At 51.4% G+C, this 24,039-nt stretch overlaps 9 protein-coding genes across 9 annotated transcripts; 5 read left to right on the top strand and 4 right to left on the bottom strand.

The window, feature by feature from the left end:
- Positions 1–298: 298 nt before the first annotated feature.
- On the top strand, positions 299–4,125 carry N7482_007893 (chromosome segregation protein SMC; the record flags this gene model as incomplete). Its single annotated transcript, XM_056690017.1, has 5 exons — positions 299–336; positions 404–563; positions 617–1,827; positions 1,882–3,779; positions 3,833–4,125. 5 exons carry the CDS (start codon positions 299–301, stop codon positions 4,123–4,125), a joined length of 3,600 nt encoding a protein of 1,199 aa, XP_056542446.1.
- A 352-nt stretch (positions 4,126–4,477) lies between these two features.
- N7482_007892 (GIG1 family protein) lies at positions 4,478–5,316 on the bottom strand (the record flags this gene model as incomplete). Its single annotated transcript, XM_056690016.1, has 2 exons — positions 4,478–5,076; positions 5,208–5,316. 2 exons carry the CDS (start codon positions 5,314–5,316, stop codon positions 4,478–4,480), a joined length of 708 nt encoding a protein of 235 aa, XP_056542445.1.
- A 250-nt stretch (positions 5,317–5,566) lies between these two features.
- Positions 5,567–6,750, top strand: N7482_007891 (cytochrome b5 reductase family protein; the record flags this gene model as incomplete). Its single annotated transcript, XM_056690015.1, has 4 exons — positions 5,567–5,571; positions 5,655–5,794; positions 5,905–6,536; positions 6,601–6,750. The coding sequence occupies 4 exons, from the start codon at positions 5,567–5,569 to the stop codon at positions 6,748–6,750; spliced, it is 927 nt and encodes a 308-aa protein (XP_056542444.1).
- Positions 6,751–7,432: 682 nt separating this feature from the next.
- N7482_007890 (uncharacterized protein) lies at positions 7,433–7,648 on the bottom strand (the record flags this gene model as incomplete). Its single annotated transcript, XM_056690014.1, has 1 exon — positions 7,433–7,648. The coding sequence occupies one exon, from the start codon at positions 7,646–7,648 to the stop codon at positions 7,433–7,435; it is 216 nt and encodes a 71-aa protein (XP_056542443.1).
- A 993-nt stretch (positions 7,649–8,641) lies between these two features.
- On the bottom strand, positions 8,642–10,555 carry mirD (putative MFS siderophore iron transporter; the record flags this gene model as incomplete). Its single annotated transcript, XM_056690013.1, has 4 exons — positions 8,642–9,573; positions 9,645–9,987; positions 10,058–10,328; positions 10,383–10,555. 4 exons carry the CDS (start codon positions 10,553–10,555, stop codon positions 8,642–8,644), a joined length of 1,719 nt encoding a protein of 572 aa, XP_056542442.1.
- Positions 10,556–12,008: 1,453 nt separating this feature from the next.
- On the bottom strand, positions 12,009–14,261 carry N7482_007888 (uncharacterized protein; the record flags this gene model as incomplete). The annotated part of the gene is made up of 4 exons (XM_056690012.1): positions 12,009–12,161; positions 12,224–13,713; positions 13,751–14,107; positions 14,150–14,261. 4 exons carry the CDS (start codon positions 14,259–14,261, stop codon positions 12,009–12,011), a joined length of 2,112 nt encoding a protein of 703 aa, XP_056542441.1.
- Positions 14,262–15,868: 1,607 nt separating this feature from the next.
- N7482_007887 (uncharacterized protein) lies at positions 15,869–16,510 on the top strand (the record flags this gene model as incomplete). Its single annotated transcript, XM_056690011.1, has 1 exon — positions 15,869–16,510. One exon carries the CDS (start codon positions 15,869–15,871, stop codon positions 16,508–16,510), a length of 642 nt encoding a protein of 213 aa, XP_056542440.1.
- Positions 16,511–17,207: 697 nt separating this feature from the next.
- Positions 17,208–19,846, top strand: N7482_007886 (uncharacterized protein; the record flags this gene model as incomplete). Its single annotated transcript, XM_056690010.1, has 4 exons — positions 17,208–17,269; positions 17,402–17,965; positions 18,024–19,761; positions 19,814–19,846. The coding sequence occupies 4 exons, from the start codon at positions 17,208–17,210 to the stop codon at positions 19,844–19,846; spliced, it is 2,397 nt and encodes a 798-aa protein (XP_056542439.1).
- Positions 19,847–21,321: 1,475 nt separating this feature from the next.
- On the top strand, positions 21,322–23,926 carry N7482_007885 (putative potassium uptake transporter; the record flags this gene model as incomplete). Its single annotated transcript, XM_056690009.1, has 10 exons — positions 21,322–21,358; positions 21,419–21,539; positions 21,611–21,747; positions 21,814–21,982; positions 22,048–22,202; positions 22,268–22,315; positions 22,380–22,788; positions 22,847–23,564; positions 23,614–23,657; positions 23,716–23,926. 10 exons carry the CDS (start codon positions 21,322–21,324, stop codon positions 23,924–23,926), a joined length of 2,049 nt encoding a protein of 682 aa, XP_056542438.1.
- Positions 23,927–24,039: the final 113 nt, after the last annotated feature.

Below are 24,039 nucleotides of genomic sequence, written 5' to 3'. Positions count from 1 at the left end.
TTGAGATCAAGTGTCGATGTAAAAAAGAAAAAGTGATGCCCGCAATTACTTTTTTTTCTGTGGATGCCCGCCTCACCGCCCGGCAGAACCCCGCGCCCAACGAGACGCGCTGATTTCGCTCCTCGCGTAGCCTCCTTGCCAATCGCGACCAAGTGTTCTCCGTCTACAGCTGTTTTACTCACCAGGAGGATCGCAGTACTCCGACAGCCTGGGAGTATACAATACCTTTATCTTACATATCTTGCGCTGGCCGCGGAATGCGCTGTTCCCTGTGATCATCGCGTCACGCGTGTCCAATATGTATGTCAAGCAGATTATCATTCAGGGCTTCAAGAGGTATGTGGAACAGCACCGTCCACCCCGAATTGTGACTGGATCCTGACAAATTTCCTTGCGATGACAGCTACAAGGACCAAACAGTCATTGAGCCCTTTTCGCCGAAACACAATGTCATCGTCGGCCGCAATGGTTCGGGCAAGAGCAACTTCTTTGCCGCGATTCGATTCGTCTTAAGCGATGCCTACACGCATCTTGGTAGAGAAGAGCGTCAAGCTCTACTGCATGTATGTCACTTTCCAATATTCTGGGTTTTTTCACTTTGATTGACCTCGCGCAGGAAGGTTCGGGCTCGGCTGTGATGTCGGCCTATGTCGAGATCATCTTCGACAACTCAGACGACCGCTTCCCCACCGGGAAGCCGGAGCTGGTCCTTCGCCGGACCATTGGTATCAAAAAGGACGAATACACGCTGGATCGCAAGAATGCGACCAAAAACGACGTCATGAACCTTCTCGAGTCGGCCGGTTTTTCGCGATCGAATCCTTACTACATTGTTCCTCAGGGTCGAGTAACTGCGTTGACAAACATGAAGGATTCGGAGCGTCTGGTTCTCTTGAAGGAGGTCGCCGGTACCCAGGTTTACGAAGCACGCCGCGCGGAGTCTCTCAAAATCATGCAGGAGACCAACAGCAAGCGCGCGAAGATTGATGAATTGCTAGACTACATCAATGAGCGCTTGGCCGAGCTTGAGGAGGAGAAAGATGAGCTGCGAAACTACCAAGAGAAAGACAAGGAGCGCCGATGCCTCGAGTATACCATTTATTCCCGCGAACAGCATGAGATTGCAAATGTGCTGGATAACCTCGAGGAACAGCGGCAGAACGGGGTTGAGGATGCAGATAACAACAGGGACCAGTTTGTTGAGGGCGAGAAGGCGATGTCTCAGATAGACGCCGAGATTGCCGAGTGCCGCCAGCAAATTGAGTTTTTGAAGGTTGACAAGGCTCAGCTTGAAGATGAGCGACGGGAAGCATCAAAGTCTCTGGCACAAATCGAACTTCAGGCCAAGGCTCTTTCCGATAATCAGGCCGCTGCGCAGGTGCTCAAATCACGCCATGACAGTGATCTCAATGCTGTGCAGACTGCCATCCAAGAACGCGAAGCGGAGCTCCATGACCTTCTGCCCCGCTTCAATGCCTTTAAAGACCAGGAAGATACCGTCAAGGCTCAATTGACCGAGGCAGAAACATCACGTCAACGTTTGTATGCCAAACAAGGCCGCAATTCTCGATTCAAGAACAAGTCGGAGCGTGACAAGTGGCTGCAAATGGAAATTCGGGAGACACATAGATCTGTTTCTAGTGTGCAAGGTGTTGTCACGCAGACTCAAGAAGACATCAGGGAGCTTGAAAATGAGATTGCCCTGCTCGAGCCTGAAACTGAGCGTCTGCGCAAGCAGATTGATGGCCGTGGTGATACTATGCAGTCTGTGGACCAGCAGGTCCAGAACGCCAAGGACGAGCGAGACCGACTGATGGACCAGAGAAAGTGAGTATCGTGTTGGCATGGATTCACCACAACAAGTGCTAATTGTTTATATAGGGAGCTTTGGAGAGAAGAGGCCAAACTTGATTCCGTCCTTTCTAGTGCATCCCAAGAAATGGACCGAGCGGAGCGCAGCCTTTCTCAGATGATGGACAACAACACCAGCCGTGGTATTGCGGCCGTGCGACGCATTAAGCGCCAACATAACCTCGAGGGTGTTTATGGTACCTTGGCCGAGCTTTTCGATGTCAGCGATAGGTACCGGACCGCTGTGGAAGTTACCGCTGGACAGAGCCTATTCCACTACGTCGTTGATAACGATGAGACGGCGACCAAGGTCTTAGAGATCTTGCAAAAAGAAAAGGCCGGTCGAGTAACATTTATGCCGTTGAACCGCCTCCGGTCGAAGCCCTCCAACATGCCTCGTGCCAGCGATACGATACCCATGCTCGATAAGCTCCAGTTTGACCCAGCCTACGAGAGAGCCTTCCAGCATGTGTTTGCAAGGACTATCATCTGTCCCAACCTGCAGGTGGCTTCGCAGTACGCCCGTAGCCACGGTGTCAATGCTATCACTCCCGAGGGCGACCGTTCTGACAAGCGCGGTGCTCTCACTGGTGGTTACCATGATTCTCGCCAGTCGCGACTGGATGCCGTGAAGAATGTCGGCAAGTGGAGGGATGAATATGAGACCAAGCGAAACCGTGGAACTGAGATCCGCAAGGAGCTGGAGAAGCTGGACCAGCTGATCACCAGGGCCGTCGGAGAACTGCAGAAGCTTGAGCAACAACGGCACCAGGTGCAGAATAGTAGTGGCCCTTTGCGCCAAGAACTCCGAAGCAAGCGTGATCTCTTGCAGAACAAGACCGACACCCTCGATGCGAAGCGCCGTGCTCTCCATAATGTCCAATCCAACCTGGCGGCTCTTAATGATCAAGTCAACGCCTTCCAGGGTGAAATGTCCTCGCCATTCCAGAAGGCTCTGACCAATGAGGAGGAGGCTCGCTTAGAAACATTGAACGGAACCGTGCAAGAGCTCCGGAGACAGTATCAGGAACTGTCGGGCACCAGGAGTGAGCTGGAGGGCCGCAAGTCCGTTCTGGAAGTCGAGCTCCGGGAGAACCTCAACCCTCGCCTCGATCAACTTCAGAACCGAGATCTCGACATGGCCGAGGAGGAAGTCCAGGGCAACCTAAAGGAGACCCAGCGTGAACAGAAACGTCTCAGCCAGGCCTTGGAGAAGCTCAATGGACGTATCAAGCAGGTAGACTCCTCGATCGAAGAGGCGAATGCTCGAGTCAGCGATCTACAGCAGCGCAATGCGGATACTCGACGGCAGATGGAAGACCTGGCACGGTCTATCGAGAAGTACCAGCGGCGCATGGAGAAGAGTATGCAGAAGAAGGCCGCCCTCACCAAGCAGGCTTCTGAGTGTGCTGCCAACATCCGTGACCTTGGTGTGCTTCCTGACGAGGCCTTCACCAAGTACAAGAACACCGACTCCAACGCGGTGGTGAAGAAGCTGCACAAGACCAACGAAGCCTTAAAAAAGTACTCGCATGTCAACAAGAAGGCTTTCGAGCAGTACAACAGCTTCACCAAGCAGCGTGAGACCCTGACCACCCGCCGCGAGGAGCTGGATGCTTCTCAGAAGTCCATTGACGACCTGATTTCGGTCCTGGACCAGCGTAAGGATGAGGCAATCGAGCGAACATTCAAGCAGGTGTCTCGTGAGTTTGCCAATGTCTTCGAGAAGCTGGTCCCCGCTGGCCGCGGCCGCCTGATCATCCAACGCAAGACTGATCGCACCGCGCGCCCCGAGGACGAAGTCGACTCGGAAGATGAGGAAGCTCAACAGAGCGTGGAGAACTACGTGGGTGTCGGCATCAGTGTCAGCTTCAATAGCAAGCACGATGACCAGCAGCGTATCCAGCAGCTGAGTGGTGGACAGAAGAGTAAGCTTTCCCCATTTCCCTGTCTTGCAAATTTCCTTTCTAACGATCATTAGGTCTGTGCGCCCTTGCCCTGGTCTTCGCCATCCAGGCCTGTGACCCAGCCCCCTTCTACCTATTCGATGAGATCGATGCCAACCTGGACGCACAGTACCGTACCGCCGTGGCGCAGATGTTGAAGTCCATCTCGGACTCGACCAATGGGCAGTTCATTTGCACCACTTTCCGGCCGGAGATGCTACACGTCGCGGAGAAGTGCTACGGTGTGAGCTTCAACCAGAAGGCCAGCACAATTGACGTGGTGTCGCGTGAGGAGGCATTGAAGTTTGTGGAGGGACAGAAGGCGTGATTGGGCGGGACGGTGCTCGGGGAGAACTATGTATATTCTTCGTCTTCTTCTTCTGCTTCTTCTTTTTTTCCATCGCTGCCCGCGGTGATATGGCGTTTGTGATACCGGGTTGTTTTACTTCATCTTTATCTTCTTTTTCATATGATGGATTGACGGTCAATCTTGAACCCCTTTAAATCTCTCTCTATTACTGCCACCTACCATCTCGTACACATCCCCCCGTGGGGACAACATCGGCGTAGATCTCACATGCAGGTCCGTCGCCGATCTCAAAATGGCAAATGATTAACCAAAATTCGCTATGCTTTCTTTAAGTCTAGTTGTGATGATCTATAAACACAGCTGTCCGAGTCTACAACTGCGCCTTCTCGCCCGACCACTCGACCAGAATATCCTCGGGGACATCCCTGACGAGGACATGCACATGTTCCAAAGCCCGCACACTCTGTAGGCCAACCCAATTCTTAAACCACAACACCTGAGCGTGGGGCTCCGGGAACCTCTGCCCAGCATCCTCGGCCAGTCGCCGGACGAACGTCTTCTGCACGAACCCCTCGATCAGCGCCCGCGATTCCTCGGTCAAGTGGCCCTCGTCCGACTTCACGGGGATAGGAGTGCGCAGCCACACGACTAGATGGGAGATCCCGGGGTCGAGGCCGTAGGGCCAGTCATTGCGGAGGATCTTGTAGTCCGAGGGGTCGGCAAATGGGCGCGGGTTTGTGAAGGGGATAGGCCCACTTTGGATACCCGCGGGTACAGCACTTTGCGGTGCTGATGTGCTTCCGTTGGCGGTGCCATTTGCCGTGGACTGGTGCCCGGGGGCCCAGTGCAGCCGCTGCTGACAGATATAATTCATGATGGAGCCATACTGGGCTTTGATCTCGGCGGACCACGCTAGGTATCGGCGCAAGTCGGAGGGCCTGCGCTTGAGTGCGCCGAGATCGTTCCGCGCTGACGGCGGGTTCGTTTAGTCAGGGGACTGAGGGCGGGGCAATTGGAAATGCGGAGGCCATGGAGAAGGGGGAGTGAATGGGCAAGAGGAGGAGAGTGGGATGAGGGCAAAGATGTCTCAAAAGACTCACCGATGATGTCGCGCAGGTCATCCCAGTCATGCGCCACAAACTGCTCGTCAGTCATCGCCAGCAACTGGCGGTCGAGCGGCGTCAAGTTGAAGGGTGCGGTTTCCGGCATGGCTGGTTTTTTGGCGAGGGGATAATCTGAGGATTGCATAGACCGAGCAAAGGCGTTCCAGGCACAGTCGTCCCGAACCCCAACGTATACTTCCAGACAATCAACAAAAGTGGAAGATCAGCGGGAGTCCTTCTCCGCCCGAAAAGGTGCGAAATTCCGCTCGGCGGAACCAGGGCGTCGGTCTCCCCTCGCTTTTTCTTCTTCCTTCACCTCCCTCTCTGTCCCTTTGTTGCACACTGCCCCTTTCATCATGAGGTGAGTCTTCGGGAATTATGACTTCTGCTTTCCCTGCGAGTTCCAAATTTCCAAACAATGGCTAACTCCGCGCTTCCCCTCAGTGCTCTCAACGTCGGCCTGGCCCTCATCCCCTCGGCCGTGCTGGTCGCAGGTGTCTACGCTCTCAAGCCCGAGTTCGTCGCCTACGCAGTCGCGGTTGCCGGTGTTCTCACCAGCATCGCGTACTTCGCCGGCAGCAGCAGTATGTGTGCCCCCATAGCCCACCGGAGCTGAGCGGGAGCTGAACGGGTCCCCGACTGAGCTCCGCAGTACCAAAAGTCTAAAGCTAACCCCGTGTTACTCCCAACGCAGAGCCGCGCCCGCGCAAGGTCCTGATCCCCACTGAGTTCCAGGACTTTGTCCTCAAGGAGAAGAATGAGATCTCTCACAACGTTGCCATCTATCGCTTCGCCCTGCCCCGTCCCACCGACATCCTGGGCTTGCCCATCGGCCAGCACATCTCTCTCGCTGCCACCATCGCCGGCCAGCCCAAGGAGGTCGTGCGCTCCTACACCCCCATCTCGTCCGACAATGAGGCCGGCTACTTCGACCTGCTGGTCAAGGCCTACCCCCAGGGAAACATTTCCAAGTACCTGACAGAACTGAAAATCGGCCAGACCATGAAAGTGCGCGGTCCCAAGGGCGCCATGGTTTACACTCCCAACATGTGCCGCCACATTGGCATGATTGCTGGTGGTACCGGTATCACACCCATGCTGCAGGTTATCGAGGCTATTATTCGCAACCGTCCCCGCAACGGTGGTAACGACACTACCAAGGTCGACCTGATCTTCGCCAACGTCAACCCCGATGATATCCTACTCAAGGAGAAGCTGGAGCAGCTGGCCAAGGAGGACGAGGGCTTCAATGTCTACTACGTCCTGAACAACCCGCCCGAGGCCTGGACCGGTGGTGTTGGTTTCGTGACCCCCGATATGATCAAGGTACGTTTTCTTTCCGCTTTTCCCCCCCTGGTGTATTTGTGCTGACTGCCACCTCCCATGGTAGGAGCGCCTCCCTGCCCCCGCCAGCGACGTCAAGATCCTCCTCTGCGGCCCCCCTCCCATGGTCAGTGCCATGAAGAAGGCCACCGAGTCCCTCGGCTACACCAAGGCCCGCCCCGTCAGCAAGCTCGAGGACCAGGTCTTCTGCTTCTAAGCGTGTGCCGAGGAGTCAATGTGTCAAAAAGTTTCTATTGCAGCGTGTTTGGAGCTCTATCGTCCCGTCCCAGGGTGTGATACGGGCCGTTCTGTGGTAGATGAATCAGTGTGTAAATGGGGGAATGGAGCTAGACTTGTCTATAGACCCTGGCTAGCCATCGGGCGTCAAGGGATTTCCTGAATGAGCGATGAGCGACTAAGCGACTGTGCTTTTAATTCCGGTTTCCTAGCTTATATATCTTGAATCCACTTGCCGTCTGACGTTCCTAGCATGGTGGATTTCTGTGGATTTTCCTTGTAAAACACAATATTGGTTTATTCCTGCTGGACTTGAGGGCCATACGATTTATTCTCCCCTATTCCATAACATCATCGGTTAACCGATCTGCTGAGCCCTCTGTTTGCAAACCAGTCATCTTTGAAGCAATAAGACTATCTACAGAATTGGCTGGCCTAGCTAGGTATTCTGACAAAAGTAGATGAAACCATTGGGATACGAGGTGTATTACAGCATTAATAAGTCTGAGAGATGCTGTGGCCTCCAACGAGTTAGAGACAGTACCTAGTGTAAGCCAATCCAAATCGAACGTAGCTTGCGAGTAGTAAAAAACCAGGCGTCTTTGCGCTGAAGACCGGAAAGAGACGCTGGGCGCTTGGCGTTGAGCGATTAGCGAGCCGAATCACATACTGCGTTCAGACCAAATATATGTATCTTCCTTCCAAACCCACTTCTGGCCGTTGAAGAATTGCAATTTCCCAAAAGCTTGGGATTCGACGCCATCTAGAATTGGGTTGTCCTCTTCGCATTCGTTGTCGTCCTCCAATAGGCCTACCTGGTAATACTCATCCAACAATTCATACTCCTCAACCCGCTCTTCATTTAGGGGTTTAGCCATGACTACTGCTGGAGCGGTGCGAGGACTGTCTAGCAGACGGCACTGATAGTTCAAATAGTAAAGAATAGGGGTCACAGTTCACGATCAGGAGATTTGTTGGTTGTTGGTTGTGGTCGTGGTCGTGGTATTTCGAGGGAGAATGTAGGATAGTTGGCCATATTTATACCTTTCCTCGAGCAGTTTCCATCATAGCTATTGCCTGCAAATTTTCGAAAGAGCAAATAAGAGTGGATCGGATCAAAGAGCTTTATATGTTGTCTAAGCTATCATTGAGTGCTACAATGAGCGAGGCACTGTTGACAACCTTGATGGGTGCCTTGCGCTTGCTGCTCTCCTCCAGTTGACGCATTCCGATTGACCAAAGATCTAGCTCTGTTCTGAGGCTATAGCCTAGCTCGGCTCCCTTCTTGACTGAGAGAGATGTAGGCTACCTGAGAGTCTTTGTTATCTTTCTTTGATTCGACATAGGTGAAAGAAAGGTCGAAGTTCTTTCTAGGCTTCCAAGTTCTTAGAGGTGGTTTCTGGTGACCTCAATGCGACAACTCGACCTCATTATTTGTAGATAAATCACTGTAAATCACTGGACTAGATACTGAAAAATAGACTAAAAACTGCCTCTCTTGGTATAAAACAAACTTCATGCCTGTCCAAGCCGCGATCATAACACTCAGGATGTCTCATTGAGCGGTGGAAGACATCACGGGCATCCTATTTCAAAGAGAGTAAGGATTAAGCTCTCTGCAGGGGGAGTGTGTGCACACAAGATTTTTAGTTATTGTTATGTCTTGCTCTAGGCGTCTTTACGTCTCTCTTCTCGCACAATTAATACCATTATTTGGTGGCAGAAGGGGGAAACATCCATCAGCCCCCCCAAGCCTCGCAAATCTATAGTAAAACTTGAGCCAAAGCTTTGCTTGAGTTCGTCGCATTAGATATGGATTGTATACTAAGTGTACTTCAGAGTGTCTCACAGACGCCTAGCATTTCTTTGCTCTAGAACAGAACCTGCGAAACATTCTTGTTGTCCTTGACCTTGATGTTCCTCATCATCAAAACCCAGCCAATTGACAGCGCCATGACAGCAGTTCCCGCAATCATCATGTTGCGCTGGCTGACGGCATATGCGTTTTGTATGGCGATGCGAGTAGGCGAACCCACGGGATAGCTGAGCTGAACATCCAGCGACTCACAAATTTCCGCCCACTGGTCCTTTGTGTCCGCTGGCAGTAGTTCCTGCAGTTTCTTGGGAAGTGTGTTCGTCCAGATAGCGCCAGAGACACTACTGCCCACCGCGCCGCCCACGTTGCCAAAGACACTGAGCAGAGCCAACATGGCCGCGTAATCTTCATGCTTGGCGGCTGCCAGAACAGCAACTTGTTCGATCAAGATCATTGTGCCACCGCCGACGGCCAAGAAAATCTGGCACATGCACATGTACCCGACATTATGACCAGGAGAGCGGAAATAGATCATCAATCCACTCGCCAGCAGGTAGAGCGGGACGGCAAACATCAGCAGCCACTTGAAGCGGCCGGTGACTCGGATCAGGTAACCACATCCGAGCAGCCAAATGGGGTCCATCAGATCGAAAATGGCCGCAATGTAACCAGCTTGGGTAAGACTCGTGCTGAAGACCACCTGGAGGAATGAAGTGAAGTAGCTTGCCCAGCAGTAGTATGAGATCTGGTAGGTAATATCCAGCAGACAAGCACCGATGACAGTGCGATCTACCAGTAAAGTGAATGGAATGAAAGGCTTCGGTGCTCCCCATCGCTCGTATGCAACGAAGGCAACTAGAACGACGAAGCCGACTACCATCATCGCGATGATCTTAGCTGATTTCCACTCCCCCTCGGTGTTTCCGGCAATGTTGAATGAAGTAAGGAATAGAATCAAGCCGCCGATCATGAATAATATACCAATGACTGCAGCGGTCGGTGGACCATATTAGACAGTGTTGCCAAGGGCAAGGTAGGCGACAAGACAAGTTACTCACCATCAAACTCAATGATATAGAACCAGACACTCTGCCACCATGTCCGAGTGCTCCGAGGTTTATATTGTAGTCGGCCCTCCCTATCCGCCTTTCGCTTGGCTAATTCCCAGGTGATAACTAACGGAAGCGCCACGACCGGAAGAATGATGCAGATGGTTCCATATGCCCATCGCCAGTTAGTTTGATGGAACTGGTTGGACAAGGGTGATCCGGCAAAGGCAGTGATGATATAGGGCGAGGAGGTGAAGGCATATGCGATGCCACGGTTGCGGAGGGAGGACGTGTCCGAGGTAATCACGTCAATAGAAAAGATCGTACCAGTGAAGCCGACCGTGTAGAATGCCTTGCAAGAATGAGAATTTCGAATGATACTTTCCACCTCCACGGTGCAAGAATTGGGGGGAGAGACTCACCTGTGCAGCACAATAAGTTGCGATGTTGTTACATGCTGCCATCATGATCAGACCCATGATGGCAATCAAGACCATGATGCAGATTCCTAGAGTCCGATCCCACAGATTGAGCACTTTGGCAATTGGCATCACACATGCTGCACCCATGACGCTGGTCACCACACTGATCACCGTGAGCAGCGAGTGTTCCGAGAAATCACTTGTAATATACGCCGATAGATTGGCGGTTAGGCTGCTGTTCAGCCCATTGACAAAGTATAGCATCCACATACTGCAGACTACTCAGCGGAAGGTCAGAAAACCAAAGGCGATGAGAATTACTCACGAGGCATATGTTATAATCAGTGACTTCCTCGACCAAGAGGCAGTGACTGCTTCCGCGACTCGAACACCATCCTGTTGGTCCTGGTCCTCAGTGATCACTTCAGGAGGGGTTGGGTCCAGAGGAACAGGATCCTCCTTGACCCCAGCGACAGCGGTGGTTTTGTCTGTGGTCATGTTGATTGGGGGGAGCGGAAATATTCCCAACAGTGACAAGACTTAAGAATCGGTTCAGAGATCAAACTATTCGGGGATACAGCTTACTTTTAAACGCCGGCATACGGCCATTGATCACCTCCCGCCGTGTGGTCTTTCTTACGTTGCTTTTTTAGAAGCGACCACTAAAACACCGAATTTGCCGTCAGATGGATACTTGTCTGGGCGTAGTGTAGTGGAACTTTACCTGCATCCACGCACCTCTTGGCAAGTCTAGGATAGCCCATCGGGATGGGCTGATGATTGGAACAATGACAGTTACATAAATTAACCTGAAACAGTTTCCAATTGACGCTCCATACAAGCTCACAAAATGGGAGCGAGATGCCAAAAGCTGAGCAGACCGAGCATACGAAGGGGCAGTCTACGGGTCTGTCACACTGGCAGACCCCGAGGGAATCTGTCATTAAATATCCACTGCCTTAACGAAAAATTTTAACCCCCACGTTGTTACACTGGATAGAATGGTGTGCTCTCCACCCGAGGATACCCGATCAATTGGGCTTGTAAGTCTAGGAACGTTAGCGTTTGTGCAAGAATCCGGCTGTTAGCGAGTCTCGGCGGTCTTGGCGACACGAGAAACTTGCTAGAAAGCCACAGGAAAGCGACAAGCAGGCTAAGATAAGATCGAGACCCACGGAGTGAACAATAGAAGCCAATTGATTGTCCAGCGATTAATGAGATGGAGACGGAGTTGGAGAATTGCCAATGAGGAAGCTTAGGTTGTATAGCCGGAGGGAGGACTCTCAACCCAGCAAACCAGGGCAAGACAGGTGGTGGCTTTGAAAATACTAAGTGGCTGCCAGATTTCACTTGCCCAGACTCAGCAGTCTCCACTTCGCAACTTATACCTTGTGCCGTAGATTGATAAGATGGTGGCTCGGGCCACTATCACGAGGGAAAAAAGATTGATTAGATCAATCTCGCCGCTGAGCACATTAAGCGAGCTTGGCGGACCGAGATTGGCCAACCTCAGTAGGGCTAAGGAGGACCGATTGAGAGCCAGAGGAGTTCGCTAATGATTTCGCCAGAAAATCTAGCTGTGGTTCAGCACGTAGCGGTATCGGCTCCCCGCGGGATTCCGAGAGCGGTCCCGTTATGAAATTTTGGTAGTCACGGCTTCAGTGGACTTCCAGTCATAATGCCAAATGCTTTCTAGTCCGAAAACCTAGCGTTGTGCTTGGTCGAAGCAAGATCATTCCTACGGGCGGTCTAAAGCTGACCTGTGATCAATTGTGAACCCCTTTATTTCTGGCCTACTTATTCCACTCTTTTTTCGCCATGTTCCTCTGAAAAAGCCGAGTAAGGGAGACTACAGAATAGTCGAAGCATGGAGACCAATATCGCTGCCGTGAATAATAAGCACAATACCTGATGCCATCGAGACAAAACGGATATCTCACGCGGTAGATATCTATGAATTTGTACTTGTAAACCGATTCGGGGTAAAAAAGAGTCCGTCTGTTCGCATCGACACCATTGCGTCCTCGGGTTTGGCGATTTCGAGCTGGTACTGTTGCGGCAAGAGCACTCGGGCCCCCCACTCGCGATGAGGCCCAGTGATTGTCTGGGTCGGTTAGCCGAGGATATCTCTATGTGATTCCCGCCAGATGTATCCGGCTCCATAACTGCTGTCTTCTGAGGGCTCATTGGGGAGGTCTTGAATGTGGGGCCTGAGTTCTCTTCGTCACTCAATCCGAACGCAACTTCAGGAGATGGACATGCAGGGGGTAATGCTTCTTCTCCATCTACAGCATCAGGTAGTGTTGATGACATGAGTTGAAGCCATGTTGTTCCTTCCGCCCTGGGAACTGTCTTGATGTTGCTTGGTACTGGTAGGTCGGCTGGGTCGGGGGTTTCGTTTTCATGGGCAACTTCTTCTATGCCCCTGGGTTCTTGTTCGACCAACGCTGGAGGGCCGTTCTCCGTCAGAGAAGCGGATTCTTCCAACGAATAGGCTCGCGATGATTCCCTCGTCCGCAGCCGGTTCTCGTTTGCACGATTACTTTTCCGAGAGCGAGGTCGTCTAAGGGCCTCGCGTGCCTGTCGCCGACTGGACTGCCGATTGCCTCGGGGTGTGACAGTCTCGTCATCGCCCGGCCGCAAGCCTGACAAGGATGACTTTGGATCCGAACCCGACGAAACCGATTCAAAGTCGTGCGCTCCCGGCGAATGCGGAGGCTGTGGGTAGACAGAAGGCTCCATTGGTCTATCTCCCGTGTAGGCTTCCAGGAGGCTCAAGAGCGTATCGCAAATCGGATCAACAAGTTCCTCTCTGAAGATCCGGAGACTCCTTCGTGCTTCTCTTTCCGCCCTCCAGGCCCTCTCCCCGCGCCAACTCGACCTGCTCTCGGAGCGGAAGCTGGAGTAATATGAACTAGCCAACTCCACACCGGAGTCAAGGCTGTTTTCAGCGCCGGTCCCCTTGTCCACGTTGGGCTCTACTTCGTCATCTCCTTCCTCAGTCGGTGGGTCGGGGGCCTCGGGTGGTGGTTCCTGTGCCCGTCGCCTGCGAGGCTCGAGCGGGTGCCTCCTCTCTGGGATGGAAGGAGACTGGAACCGATCCGGAGATTGAGAATAAGGAAATTCGGGCGAGTAGCTGGGAATGGGGCTCACAGAGGCCTCCTTCTTCGCTTCTGCAGTTTGCGTCGGCACCCCCTCGGCCATGTTCGGGGTCATGGTGGCTTCGGCTTGCAGATCAGCTCTGATCTCGTCCCGCAGAACGTTCCTAGCGAGTTGTTGCGCCTTGACCCTGTTCATATCCATTTCCATGTCATGCAGCAGCTGTTCCCAGGCGCGCTTCATCATCTCCATTTGACTTCTTGCCTCGGCCTCTCTTGCCTCCCGCCTTGCTGTTTCTTCTGCAGCAAACCTAATCCTCATATCTTCTTCTATCATGGCTCGTTCCTCCATCATCTTCCTATTTTCTTCTCCCAAGTTATGCTCTGCTTCTATCATTGCTCTTAGGCCCTGTTGCGACTCTTGCCTGACCATTTGGATCCCCTTGCTGACCTCGTCCTGGGCAAGCATCATATCCTCAATTTTCTTTCTCAAATAACTTTCGCTTTCTTGCACCCTTACTTCAAACTCCCTTTGTCTGATATCGGCCTCCTTTACCACTACTTCACATTTGGCCAACCTTTCATTCATTCCGACCGTTTCTTTGCTGGGTAGGGGTGCTCGTGGTGCCAAGCCCCGGTTGCGGCTCTCTGATGCCCTCCGAGTCTTTCGATCTCGGGGGTTCTGTGAATCCGCGCTGAGCCGTGATCCCGCCGGGTCCGCTGGACCGTACTGCTACGGGATGATGCCCCCAACGAAGGAGTGCTGTCGTCGTCGTGCAGGTCGTCGCTGGTGTCATCGGAATCAGTGGTGGGTATGAGTGGCCTTCTGAAACTTTGCCGACGCGCACTTGACCTGCTCCGATGTATTGCCGGTCGCAAGCTTCGAGGTGGAGGCGGAGGCGGAGGTCCCGTATACGGGATAGAGGATGCGGATGTCGGCGCCATTTCATGCCTATGCGTCATCGGGTTGAATCTCGCGCTCTGGGGAACCAACCCGTGCTGTAAGCCTCCATAATACCTTTCACCAGGATAGCCTGCTGGTGGATGGTCCGTTTCGGGTAGATGAGGAAACCAAGAGGGCGGAGCCGGTGGGTAGCGGACGCCATACGGATTGACCTCATATAAAGACGCCATATTAGAAGGAACAAGCTGTCGCCGCAGAGCCCCGGTAGTTGATCAGGTGATTGTTCTTGATGCCTCTTAACAAAGGCGTCGCTAGCAAAAGGAGATAATCGACCGAGTGTTGGCACTGTTGCCCTTGGAATGTGATTCCATTGGCTGTCAATTACAATTAATGTTGGAGCCAGTGTCCGGTCTCGCTGCCCAGCGAATTAAGAAGTGTGTGGTTGAGAACAGACTGAGTAACATTACCAGATATGGTACTCGCCTCAGGGGATAACCCACTATATACTGTAGGCAAGGAGTCGATGAAAGAAGTAGCGAGATCTGCGTTCAACCCGGGAACCTGAGCCTGTAAACCCGAGGCTGCTGCGGTGAGTGGCTTGGTTCGTGGAATGGAGAAGAGTTTTGGAGAAACCTTGACGGAGGGGAGCAGCCATGCAGGCCAAGGCTTTGGAAGAGAGGGGAGAGGGGAGAGGGTAGCCGCACGGCCAAAACTCCCTCCACGCGCGATTTCTGCAGGTCTATCACCCGCCTGGCCAGCTGACTCGTAATGGGCGGCTTCAGAACACTACGGAATGTGTGTATGCAGGTGCGCCCGGGGCTTGGATGGATGGACGGTATCAGCCCCACGATGTCATCAACCCGGGTTGAAGTTACCGAGGCACCTCCTCACTAGTAACTCAACTCATCGCCTACGGGCAGGGACAGTGATGTTCTGAAATCTGTACTAACCCCAATAGTTACGATTTCTATTGCTTGTTGCGCGTCTGTAATAAAAAATCATGCTAACGTTGCAGCACGATTGTACTCGGAGTCAACTGGTCCGAGTTGGTGCGCAGGGGCATCATTTCCCACAAAAACATAGGAAATAAAGGGAGGAGAAACAACGGTAACGAAAGGAGGCTGTAATTAATTTTCCACTTTTGCTGACAGCAATCCTCCAGCTGAACGAGACGATTTCCAACTCTGGATCTTCACGTCAGTCCGACTGGCTAGTGGTTGGCTCACATACCTCCACGCATATAATTCGTACTTGATATGCAAGCCAGAAACGCCACCAACTCAGAGCCCTCGGGAACTATGACAGGTTGCGGGCCCTCGCTCCTTTTCGCAAGATAGGATTGGCCAGAGATGCTGATTTATCAACCTGCATAATAAACCATGTTATTCACCTCACCCATTACCGTTTTTTTGCCGTGCCTTTCGAGTCGTGCTGATAGCCTAGGGTCATAGCCTCTACTAGTAATCTGTGTCTCCTTCACCCTACAGTGAGTCTGGATTGAGCGGGCGCGTTTTTTTGCGCACCCCGCGGCAGCGTTGGTATTAAACTCAGTTGATGCACTTTCCTGCCCGTTCTGCTCAAGTCGTCTCCCGCAACAATATCTTGCGCACTGATCAACCTCTGATCTCGAATCGTGTGTGCAACCCGCTCACCCAGGATTGTCTAAGCAATCTGGCTAACTAAAAGAACGGTGGTAGATCTTCAGTTCCCCGAATACGTTCCGACACCACCAGTGCCGATCTCTGATACCCCGGTTGTCTCACGGTTCTATTTTTCGAGCACTCGCCGGCTTCTTTTATCACAGTTACAATGTCCACTGGACTGGAAATTATCTCCCTCATCAACGGCTCCATCGAGATCATCCTCTTGATCAAGCAGATTTATGACACAATCAAGACATTCGATGGACTTCCCAAAGCATTCGACGAAGTCAACGAACAACTGCCCCTTGTGCATGACTCACTCACGCGTGCCAAAGGGGGAGTCTCCCAGCTTGATACCACGGCGAAAACCTCTGTCGAGAAGATGCTGCAACAATGCGAGAAGAAGGCTCGGGAACTCCTAACGATATTCGAGGCTCTCAAGCAGGCTCAGGGCCACTCGATCAAGAATATATACACGCGAGTGGTGCTCACAATCGGCAAACGCGGCCGAGTGGAAGACTTGATGAAAGACATCCTGTCGAACATCCAGAAGCTCTCTCAGAACAAAGTGTTCCAGCTTGCAGATCAGGTCGATAATTTGCAAAGGGCTCTGGACCGGCTGTCTCAGGTAGTTCCGTCCATTGCAGATAGCGAGATGGAATCGATGTTCGGAAGCACAGGCCCTCAGCAGATCGGCGATAACAACGTTCAGAACTGGGCGGCTGGAGATGGCGATGCCTTCCATGTGACAGGTGGAACTGTCAACAAAGGGGAAACGTTCAGTCAGACCAACCACTACGGCAAGTAAGTATGCAGCCAAGTGATCTATCCAAGACCGGCAGCCTCAAGCGTTGAGCTTTCAGCCATGGCTTCGGGTACTATGTGCACTCCTGCAACAAGCTCCGGTAGTTGTTTTAAGTGGTAGACTGACAGCAGAGGGTAGCAAGGTCAAATCTACTGTCTTCCAACATTCATGTTAGTTAAAGTTGTGCTTTATCAGCTTCAACAATCGAATTGAAGTTCTCCTGTTCTAACAGTTCCATGCCACTTCTTTATAGTGACACAATGGAGCTCAGTAGAACGCCGGAGTGCCCATGCAGAGAACACTGGATCTGGTAATCAAGCACTGCACCAAGGAGATGGAAATCACAACCACAACATTCATGCGCAGAACTTTTACAACAGTGAGTTGCAGTCTTCGGTACCCCTTACATGACCCAAAGTGATCAAGTGTGCTAACTGCAGCCTTCAGTCACCCTGCGTTCTCCATCGGAGGTAGCTCAACTGTTCAGGGGGAGAGAGGGGGGACTCAGCAAGTCATATCGTCTGTCTACCAGTAAAGGCAGTGAGAAATGAAATAACCAACGCATGCCTAAAGGTGCTCTCATAATTGACTGGCTCCTTCTCCAGTCTCCATTGGACTTTCTCGAATACCACCGGATGCTTCTTGGCCAACTTGCACCAGGGACCGGGGAATGGGTTCTTACACGCCAAGAATTTCAAGCATGGAAAACCCCTACGAATCCATCCCGATATCTGTGGATGCATGGAATCTGTACGCGCCGCTGTAGGTCTTATCCATCCCTGATCCACAGCTAATTTTGGTCATTCGATAGTTGGATCTGGCAAAACAATGCTGGCGTAAGCATTCTAACAGCTGAACGGAGCCGTACTCAAGCACTGACATTGTGGCATTTAGCGCATTTATCCTGGACTCGATCGAAAAAGATATTCGAGGGAATGGTCGGGACAGCTGCATCTACCTCTACTTTCAAGACAGTGAAGACCACCAGCCAACAGTCTCGGACATTCTCATCAATTTGTTGAAACAGCTTCTGCAACAACAGACCGAGGCCATCAAAGGCGAGCTGAAGGATAAGTACGACTACTGGTGCCGTACAAAGATCTTCCCCGAGTCATCCGACTACCTCCACCTATTTAAGGCCGAGGTTGCGAACTTTCGTACGGTATACCTTGTTATTGATGCCTTCGATAATTGCCAGAGCGAACAAGCCAGGAACGAGATGCATAAATTCGTCAAACAATTGCCATCCAACGTTAGGGCTCTGGTCACTTCAAGAACGCTCGTTGGCCTTGAGCTCTCAAGGCCCCAAAGATTGCACGTTGTCCCAAATAAAAACGACATCACGAATTACGTTAAATGGCGGATTCAGAATGACTTGATGCGACGGAGGATGGAGGGTCTTGATCTTATATTCGAACGGGTCATTGTCCGCGAAATCATAGCGGCATCCAAGGGCATGTCAGTTCAATCCCTTTGATTCCATCAGACAAGGAAGAATTCTTTTGACCTAGTGTAGGTTTCTTCTAACTAAGCTGCATATGGACGCCCTGAGTGAGCAAGGAACGGTTGGTGGTATCAAATCTGCGCTGAAAGAACTGCCCGGCAACGAATCTGGCGCATTTGCAGCTTCCATCCGGCAAATTGCGAGGAAGGAGAAAGAGAACAAGTTTGAACGCGGTCTCGCCAAGCACGTTCTGACTTGGATCATGCACGCGAAAGGGCCATTGACCCCCGACTTGATCCAAGAAAGCTTTGCTGTTCAATACAGCAAAGGGCGTCTTAACAAAGACTACATACTCACGGAGGTCGATTGGACGTCAGTTTGTGCTGGCTTGGTCGTTATGGATATAGAAACGCAGATACTCTGTCTGGTGCACGATTCCGCCGGAAAATATCTGTTGGAACAAGGCATCATACCACGACAAGCTGACTTGGACATGGCGAAGACATGCCTGAAATACCTGCTGTTTGATCAGCCTGGCGAATACACAACGCGCCCGTTGTTCAAATATGCCGCCAGCCACTGGGCGACTCATCTTTGCCTCGGAGGGCAACAAAACGACTCCCAGACAGGTGAATTGGCGCTGGAATTTCTCAGAGATAGGGTCAAGGTAAAGCAGGCATTCCAAGCCATGGCGGGCACGGATGGCTCAGCGTTCGATGGGATGACGGGGCTGCACGCCGCCACATACTTCAACCTTCAAGGATTGGCCAAACGTCTCATTGACGACGGAGTCGATATCAACGCTTCGTGTTCCAACAAGCAGACAGCCCTACACTGGGCTGTCCAGTACAACAGACCCGCTCTTGTGGAGTTGCTGTTGCAACAGAAGACGGTAGATCCTAATCTTCAAGATGAGAACGGCGATACCCCACTCCACGTCGCCGTCATATGGTCTATGGGGAACAGCGATAACATCGTGGACAAGCTGGTGACCGGCAAGGCCTGGCTTGACATTCGCGGCGGTAAAGGGTTCACTCCGTTGTCGTGGGCAATACGGTATGGACCTCTTTCCATTACAAAGATATTGATCAACAGCCTGGTGGATGTCAATGCAGAGGTCTGCGAGGGCTGGTCTCCACTGAGGCAAGCCATGTTTTACGGCCCAAACGACATCGTGGATTTATTGTTGAGGAAGGGGGCTGATCTGAACCATCCCTCCGTTGTTGACGGATGGACGCCACTCAGGCACGCAGTCGAATGGAAAGACATGCGAATGATTCAGCGCTTGCTCAGCAGAAGGTCTAACCCGGTGAACGTGAACGCAGAGTTCGAAAACGGATCAAATCCACTGTTAGAGGCAGTGAAAGGACAGAATCGGTACATTGTCTGGATGTTGCTGGAGAAAGGGGCGGAACTTGACCATCAGGACGGGAAGGGGAAGACCGCCCTTCACCATGCAATTGAGCGTGGGGATAGATCAATTAAATGGCTCTTGGTTACCAAGAATGCGAGCCTGACCCCTCGGGATAAGCATGGACTCAACGTCCTCGATTGGGCGATAGAGCACCACGACCTCTCGATGGCATGGCTGCTCTGTGAGAGCGGAGCCAACATAGATGCTGCCAATGAAAACGGCATGACGGTGCTCCATCGAGCTTCCGGACGGGGCCTTCTAGAGGCTGTGCGGTTTCTTCTGGGAAGACAGGCAATAACAGATCCAGTGGATAACAATGGGTGGACGCCTTTGCACTATGCCGTGATGGAGGGCCACGAGAGCATCGTCAAGCTGCTTGTATCGATGGGAGCCAAGGTGGATGCACAGGACAAGGGCAGGCAAACGGCCCTCCACCACGCGGTCTTAGCCAATGTGGAAGATGTGCCACGCGCCAGTATAATCAGTCTTCTTCTGCAGGCGGGTGCGAGTCGCGAGATTCTGGACGACCAAGAGCGAACACCGCTGATGCTTGCGGCGCATCTAGGCAAGGACAATATCGCCTACCAGGTTTTGAGGCAAAGAGAATAATCGCACGGTAGATTAGCCGTTCCTAGTCAACCTTACGACCTCATCGACCTATCTATGATCTAACTTTCCTACCCTCCCCCCTGCGCATTGACCTACAGGGTCCAGTGATATGTATCTCCTCGCTGAGGTAGAGACCTAACGACAAGGGAAGCGCGAGAGTAAGCCGCAGATCAATAGATTTGAATTTAGATTGATCTCGCAATATTCTAAATGTATTTAATTGGTATGTTCTCACTTCTAACTGGCCGCTTTCTTAAATAGCGGCAGCACCATCGTCTGACGCAGTTTAGAAAGGACTGCGCGATACATGAACGACATCGAGGATTTTTCGGCCAAGGACTATATCTTTTCGAATCAGATAATGCGCACACTGAAAGACTATGAGAACCCGTTTGATCAGACGCGCAAGGGGAAAAACCCTTTTTGAGGAGCGAGGTTTAACTTTGTGGCCGCCTACACTGGAGTGCATGCATAATTCTAACGACATGGTCAACTCGGGGTTCGATCTTACCATTTTAGACCTTTCTGTGGGCTGAATTCGCGCTCACGTATCCTGAACTTCCGCTCAATCGAGTTACATGGTGTCGCTCGGATACAGAGTTTGTTGTTCGGTTGAACGCCGTCGGCAGAGGCCCAATTTCAGTTCGGAACAACTTCGCGAAAGAAATGTCCGTAACAACTTGATAGCGAAGAGGCGGCGGGTGAAGGGCATGATTGCCAACAAGGTTGGAGAGATAGAGAAAATGTGGCAATCCATTGGCTCAGTAGGAAGGACTCTACGCTGATTGGGCTGATTGGCAAAAACGAGGCTGGAATCCACTGTTGGATCGACAGCTATTCCACAGCTAAAATAGTGGCTCAGCCGGGTACGTGAACAGTTGTAGAATGTTAGGTATGCTAGACATATTATCTCTATCTCAAGATAACCTGAAGCATTTATCAGTGTGCGATTGAGTTATTGCGATAATTAGGAACACCTTGCGAACAGAAGTTTTTATTACACTAAACCTAACTAGGTAATTGAAAAAAAAAGGGCTGAGGGATGCTTTTTGCTTCTCGGTCTTATCATCACGTTATGGCCTGAGCCGACCGTGAGAACAGGCTGAGCCGCCTTGAAAACTCTACTGTGGAGTGTCTGAGACGGAAGGGAACGGCCAAGCCACGACGAGAGCGCAGCAGGCGCCAAACATGATTGGCTAGATATATCCCGCATGTGGCGCTGCACGATATTGTATGCGGCAATTATCAAAATCACGAGAGCCTATTGCAATATATGATAATGATGTCCAATTTTGTAGGCCCCGTCAAGTTCTTCACCCTGGGTATCATCTTGCGTTATATCGTGCCATGTGGAAGCCACCTATAAACTTTCTTACGCTGCATTGTACGCTGATTGGTCTCTGTGCCCTGGATACTTTCTGCGCTCGCTAATTCTAGCTGACAGACGCGTGGATTATCACCCTGGGCATTCTAAGCTTGGTGATAGTCTACCCCTATGGTAACCTCAGAGCTATCGATGCTTACTTCTTCGGTGCTAGCGCCTCGACTGAGTCGGGTCTCAATACGTAAGCAGTTACCGTCGTCTCGAGTTTCCATCAAGTCGACTAATCAGAACTGCTCATGCCTGGGTGTCAAGTGTCGACGTCAAGGCTTTGAAGACCTATCAACAGGTTTACATATACATCATTCCAATCTTGGGAAATTTCGGCTTCATCAACATAATCGTTGTTATTTTTCGGGTTCGATGGTTTGAAAAGCATCTCAAAGCAACTGGTGGGTGGCAACCACCCATTCTCACCGTAACACTCAAAGGTCTAAGCCAGTGATTATACGATATAGCGCTGAATCGGTTGAGGCCTGAGCCATCCGACGGGCGAGATGCCGAGGCGCAACTCAAGCATGATCCCATTTCAAGCGACACCGCGGATGGAGACCTGAGAGAGAATCACCTGGAAGGCGCCTCAGATGAGGAGAAGACGCGTACTAGCCCCGTGGACAGCCATTTGATGTGGGTCATTCCAGCCTAAACCCCAAATAATGGCCCGTAATCCTGTGGATACTGACTTGCATTAGCGCCTCCCAAGACGTCAAGGGTGCCACTGCAGATACCACAGTCGACTCCAACCTCAGCTCGACAAAACCAGCTATTCAATTTGCTGACGATGAACGGCCGTCTGCTAATAAGGACAGAGCTCTGTATATTCCACCTCCATGGAGACGTGATAGAGGTAGGTACCCGAAAAATCAAACCGACAATTTTCCCTTCTGTCTGATCCTCACCAATACGTTGCAGGGACACCCTTTTCTGAGATTGAGGAAAGATCGGACGATGAAGATGATGGTAAGTCCTAATAATATAGCATAGTCCTGCAAGGTTGAGCTAGTCACTAACTAGACAATGAAAGCTGGGCTTGAGAGAGCTCTTCAGCGTCAGAAGTCTACCAGAAGCATAGCTTCACGCTCTCGCACTATTGAGCACGTTGTATCCTCTGTATTCGTTCTAGGAAACGGCCCTAGTCACACACGAGGGAGCCAGATGACAACGCAGAGTGGCATGAAGCCCCTTGACTTGCCTAATATATCTTCTTTTGCTACAATAGGCCGGAACTCCCAATTCCACAACCTGACTGCTGAAGATCGAGAGAGACTCGGTGGTATCGAGTATCGAAGCTTGAAAGTCCTCTTGAAGATTGTGACAGGATATTTCTTCGGTCTCCATATCTTCGGTGCAATCTGTCTGGTAGGATGGATTCTACATGCGGATCCGAAATACCGGGAGTACCTTGCCGAGTGTGGACAAGGCAATGTCTGGTGGTAAGTTCTGGGCCTGTCATTCGAAATCGAGTTCATCCTAAGTTGTTCTTTACGGCAGGGGCTTTTACTCCTCTCAGACAATGATCAGTAACCTTGGCTTTACTCTGACACCGGACTCGATGATTTCCTTTCAAGATGCAACATTCCCTTTGCTCCTCATGAGTTTTCTCTCCTTCGCCGGGAACACATTTTATCCTTGCCTTCTTCGTCTCATCATCTGGCTCATGTTCAAGCTTTCTCCGGAAGGGTCCTCGCTCAAAGAGTCATTAAATTTCCTGCTTGATCATCCGCGACGATGTTATACGCTGCTATTCCCAAGTCGGCCAACCTGGGCCCTGTTTGGAATCTTGTTGATCATGAATTCGATCGATGTCATTCTCATTGTTACCTTGGACTTGAACAACCCAGCCGTCAACAACCTCGCACCTGGTCCTCGGGTACTTGCTGCAATCTTCCAAGCAGCATCATCTCGTCATACTGGTGCTGCGACCTTTAACTTGGCCAACGTGAGCCCAGCTGTGCAATTCAGCTTGCTAGTCATGATGTACATCGCAGTCTACCCGATTGCTATAAGCATCAGAGCTTCCAACGTTTATGAGGAAAGGTCTTTGGGTATCTATAGTGAGACCATTGACGTAGACGAAGCTGTTGATGGCCGGTCTTATCTCGTCAAGCATATTCAAAACCAACTGAGCTTCGACCTCTGGTATATGTTCCTTGGCTGTTTCTGCATCTGCTGCGCTGAGGCAGGCAAGATCGCAGATACTTCGATTCCGGTAAGTGGCCACCTTCCAGTCTTGCAGAGGCCTCGTATAACAATTCCAGGCTTTTTCTGTATTCTCTGTGTTATTTGAAGTTGTTTCAGCCTAGTGAGTTGTCTATCCTTGATTGTACGTTCCGGCACGTTCACATCTAACATTGATTCAGCGCCAATGTTGGACTCAGCCTTGGATATCCTACGGTCAACACGTCTCTATGTGGACAGTTTACAATTTTCAGCAAGCTTGTCATCTGCGTCGTGATGATCCGAGGGCGTCACCGTGGATTGCCTTACAAGCTTGATCGCGCGGTCATTCTCCCAGGCGAGCGCCGAGAAGAGACTCAAGATGAGGCCGAATCTCAAGGCTTGTTCGATTGAGAAGACACTATAGATAAATGGAAGTGGTCTCTTCGCTCAATATCAGGATCGGCCCTAGTTATTTGGGCTTTCCTTGGGACTATAAATGGTTACCAGCATGATTAATGATATAT

The sequence above is a fragment of the Penicillium canariense genome, assembly GCF_028826845.1.
Source record: "Penicillium canariense strain IBT 26290 chromosome Unknown utg000004l_segment0_segment0, whole genome shotgun sequence".
In the NCBI taxonomy this organism is placed as follows: Eukaryota; Fungi; Ascomycota; class Eurotiomycetes; order Eurotiales; family Aspergillaceae; genus Penicillium; species Penicillium canariense.
The sequence above is the reverse complement of the archived record's forward strand: the minus strand, read 5'-3'. Positions and strand labels throughout refer to the sequence as shown.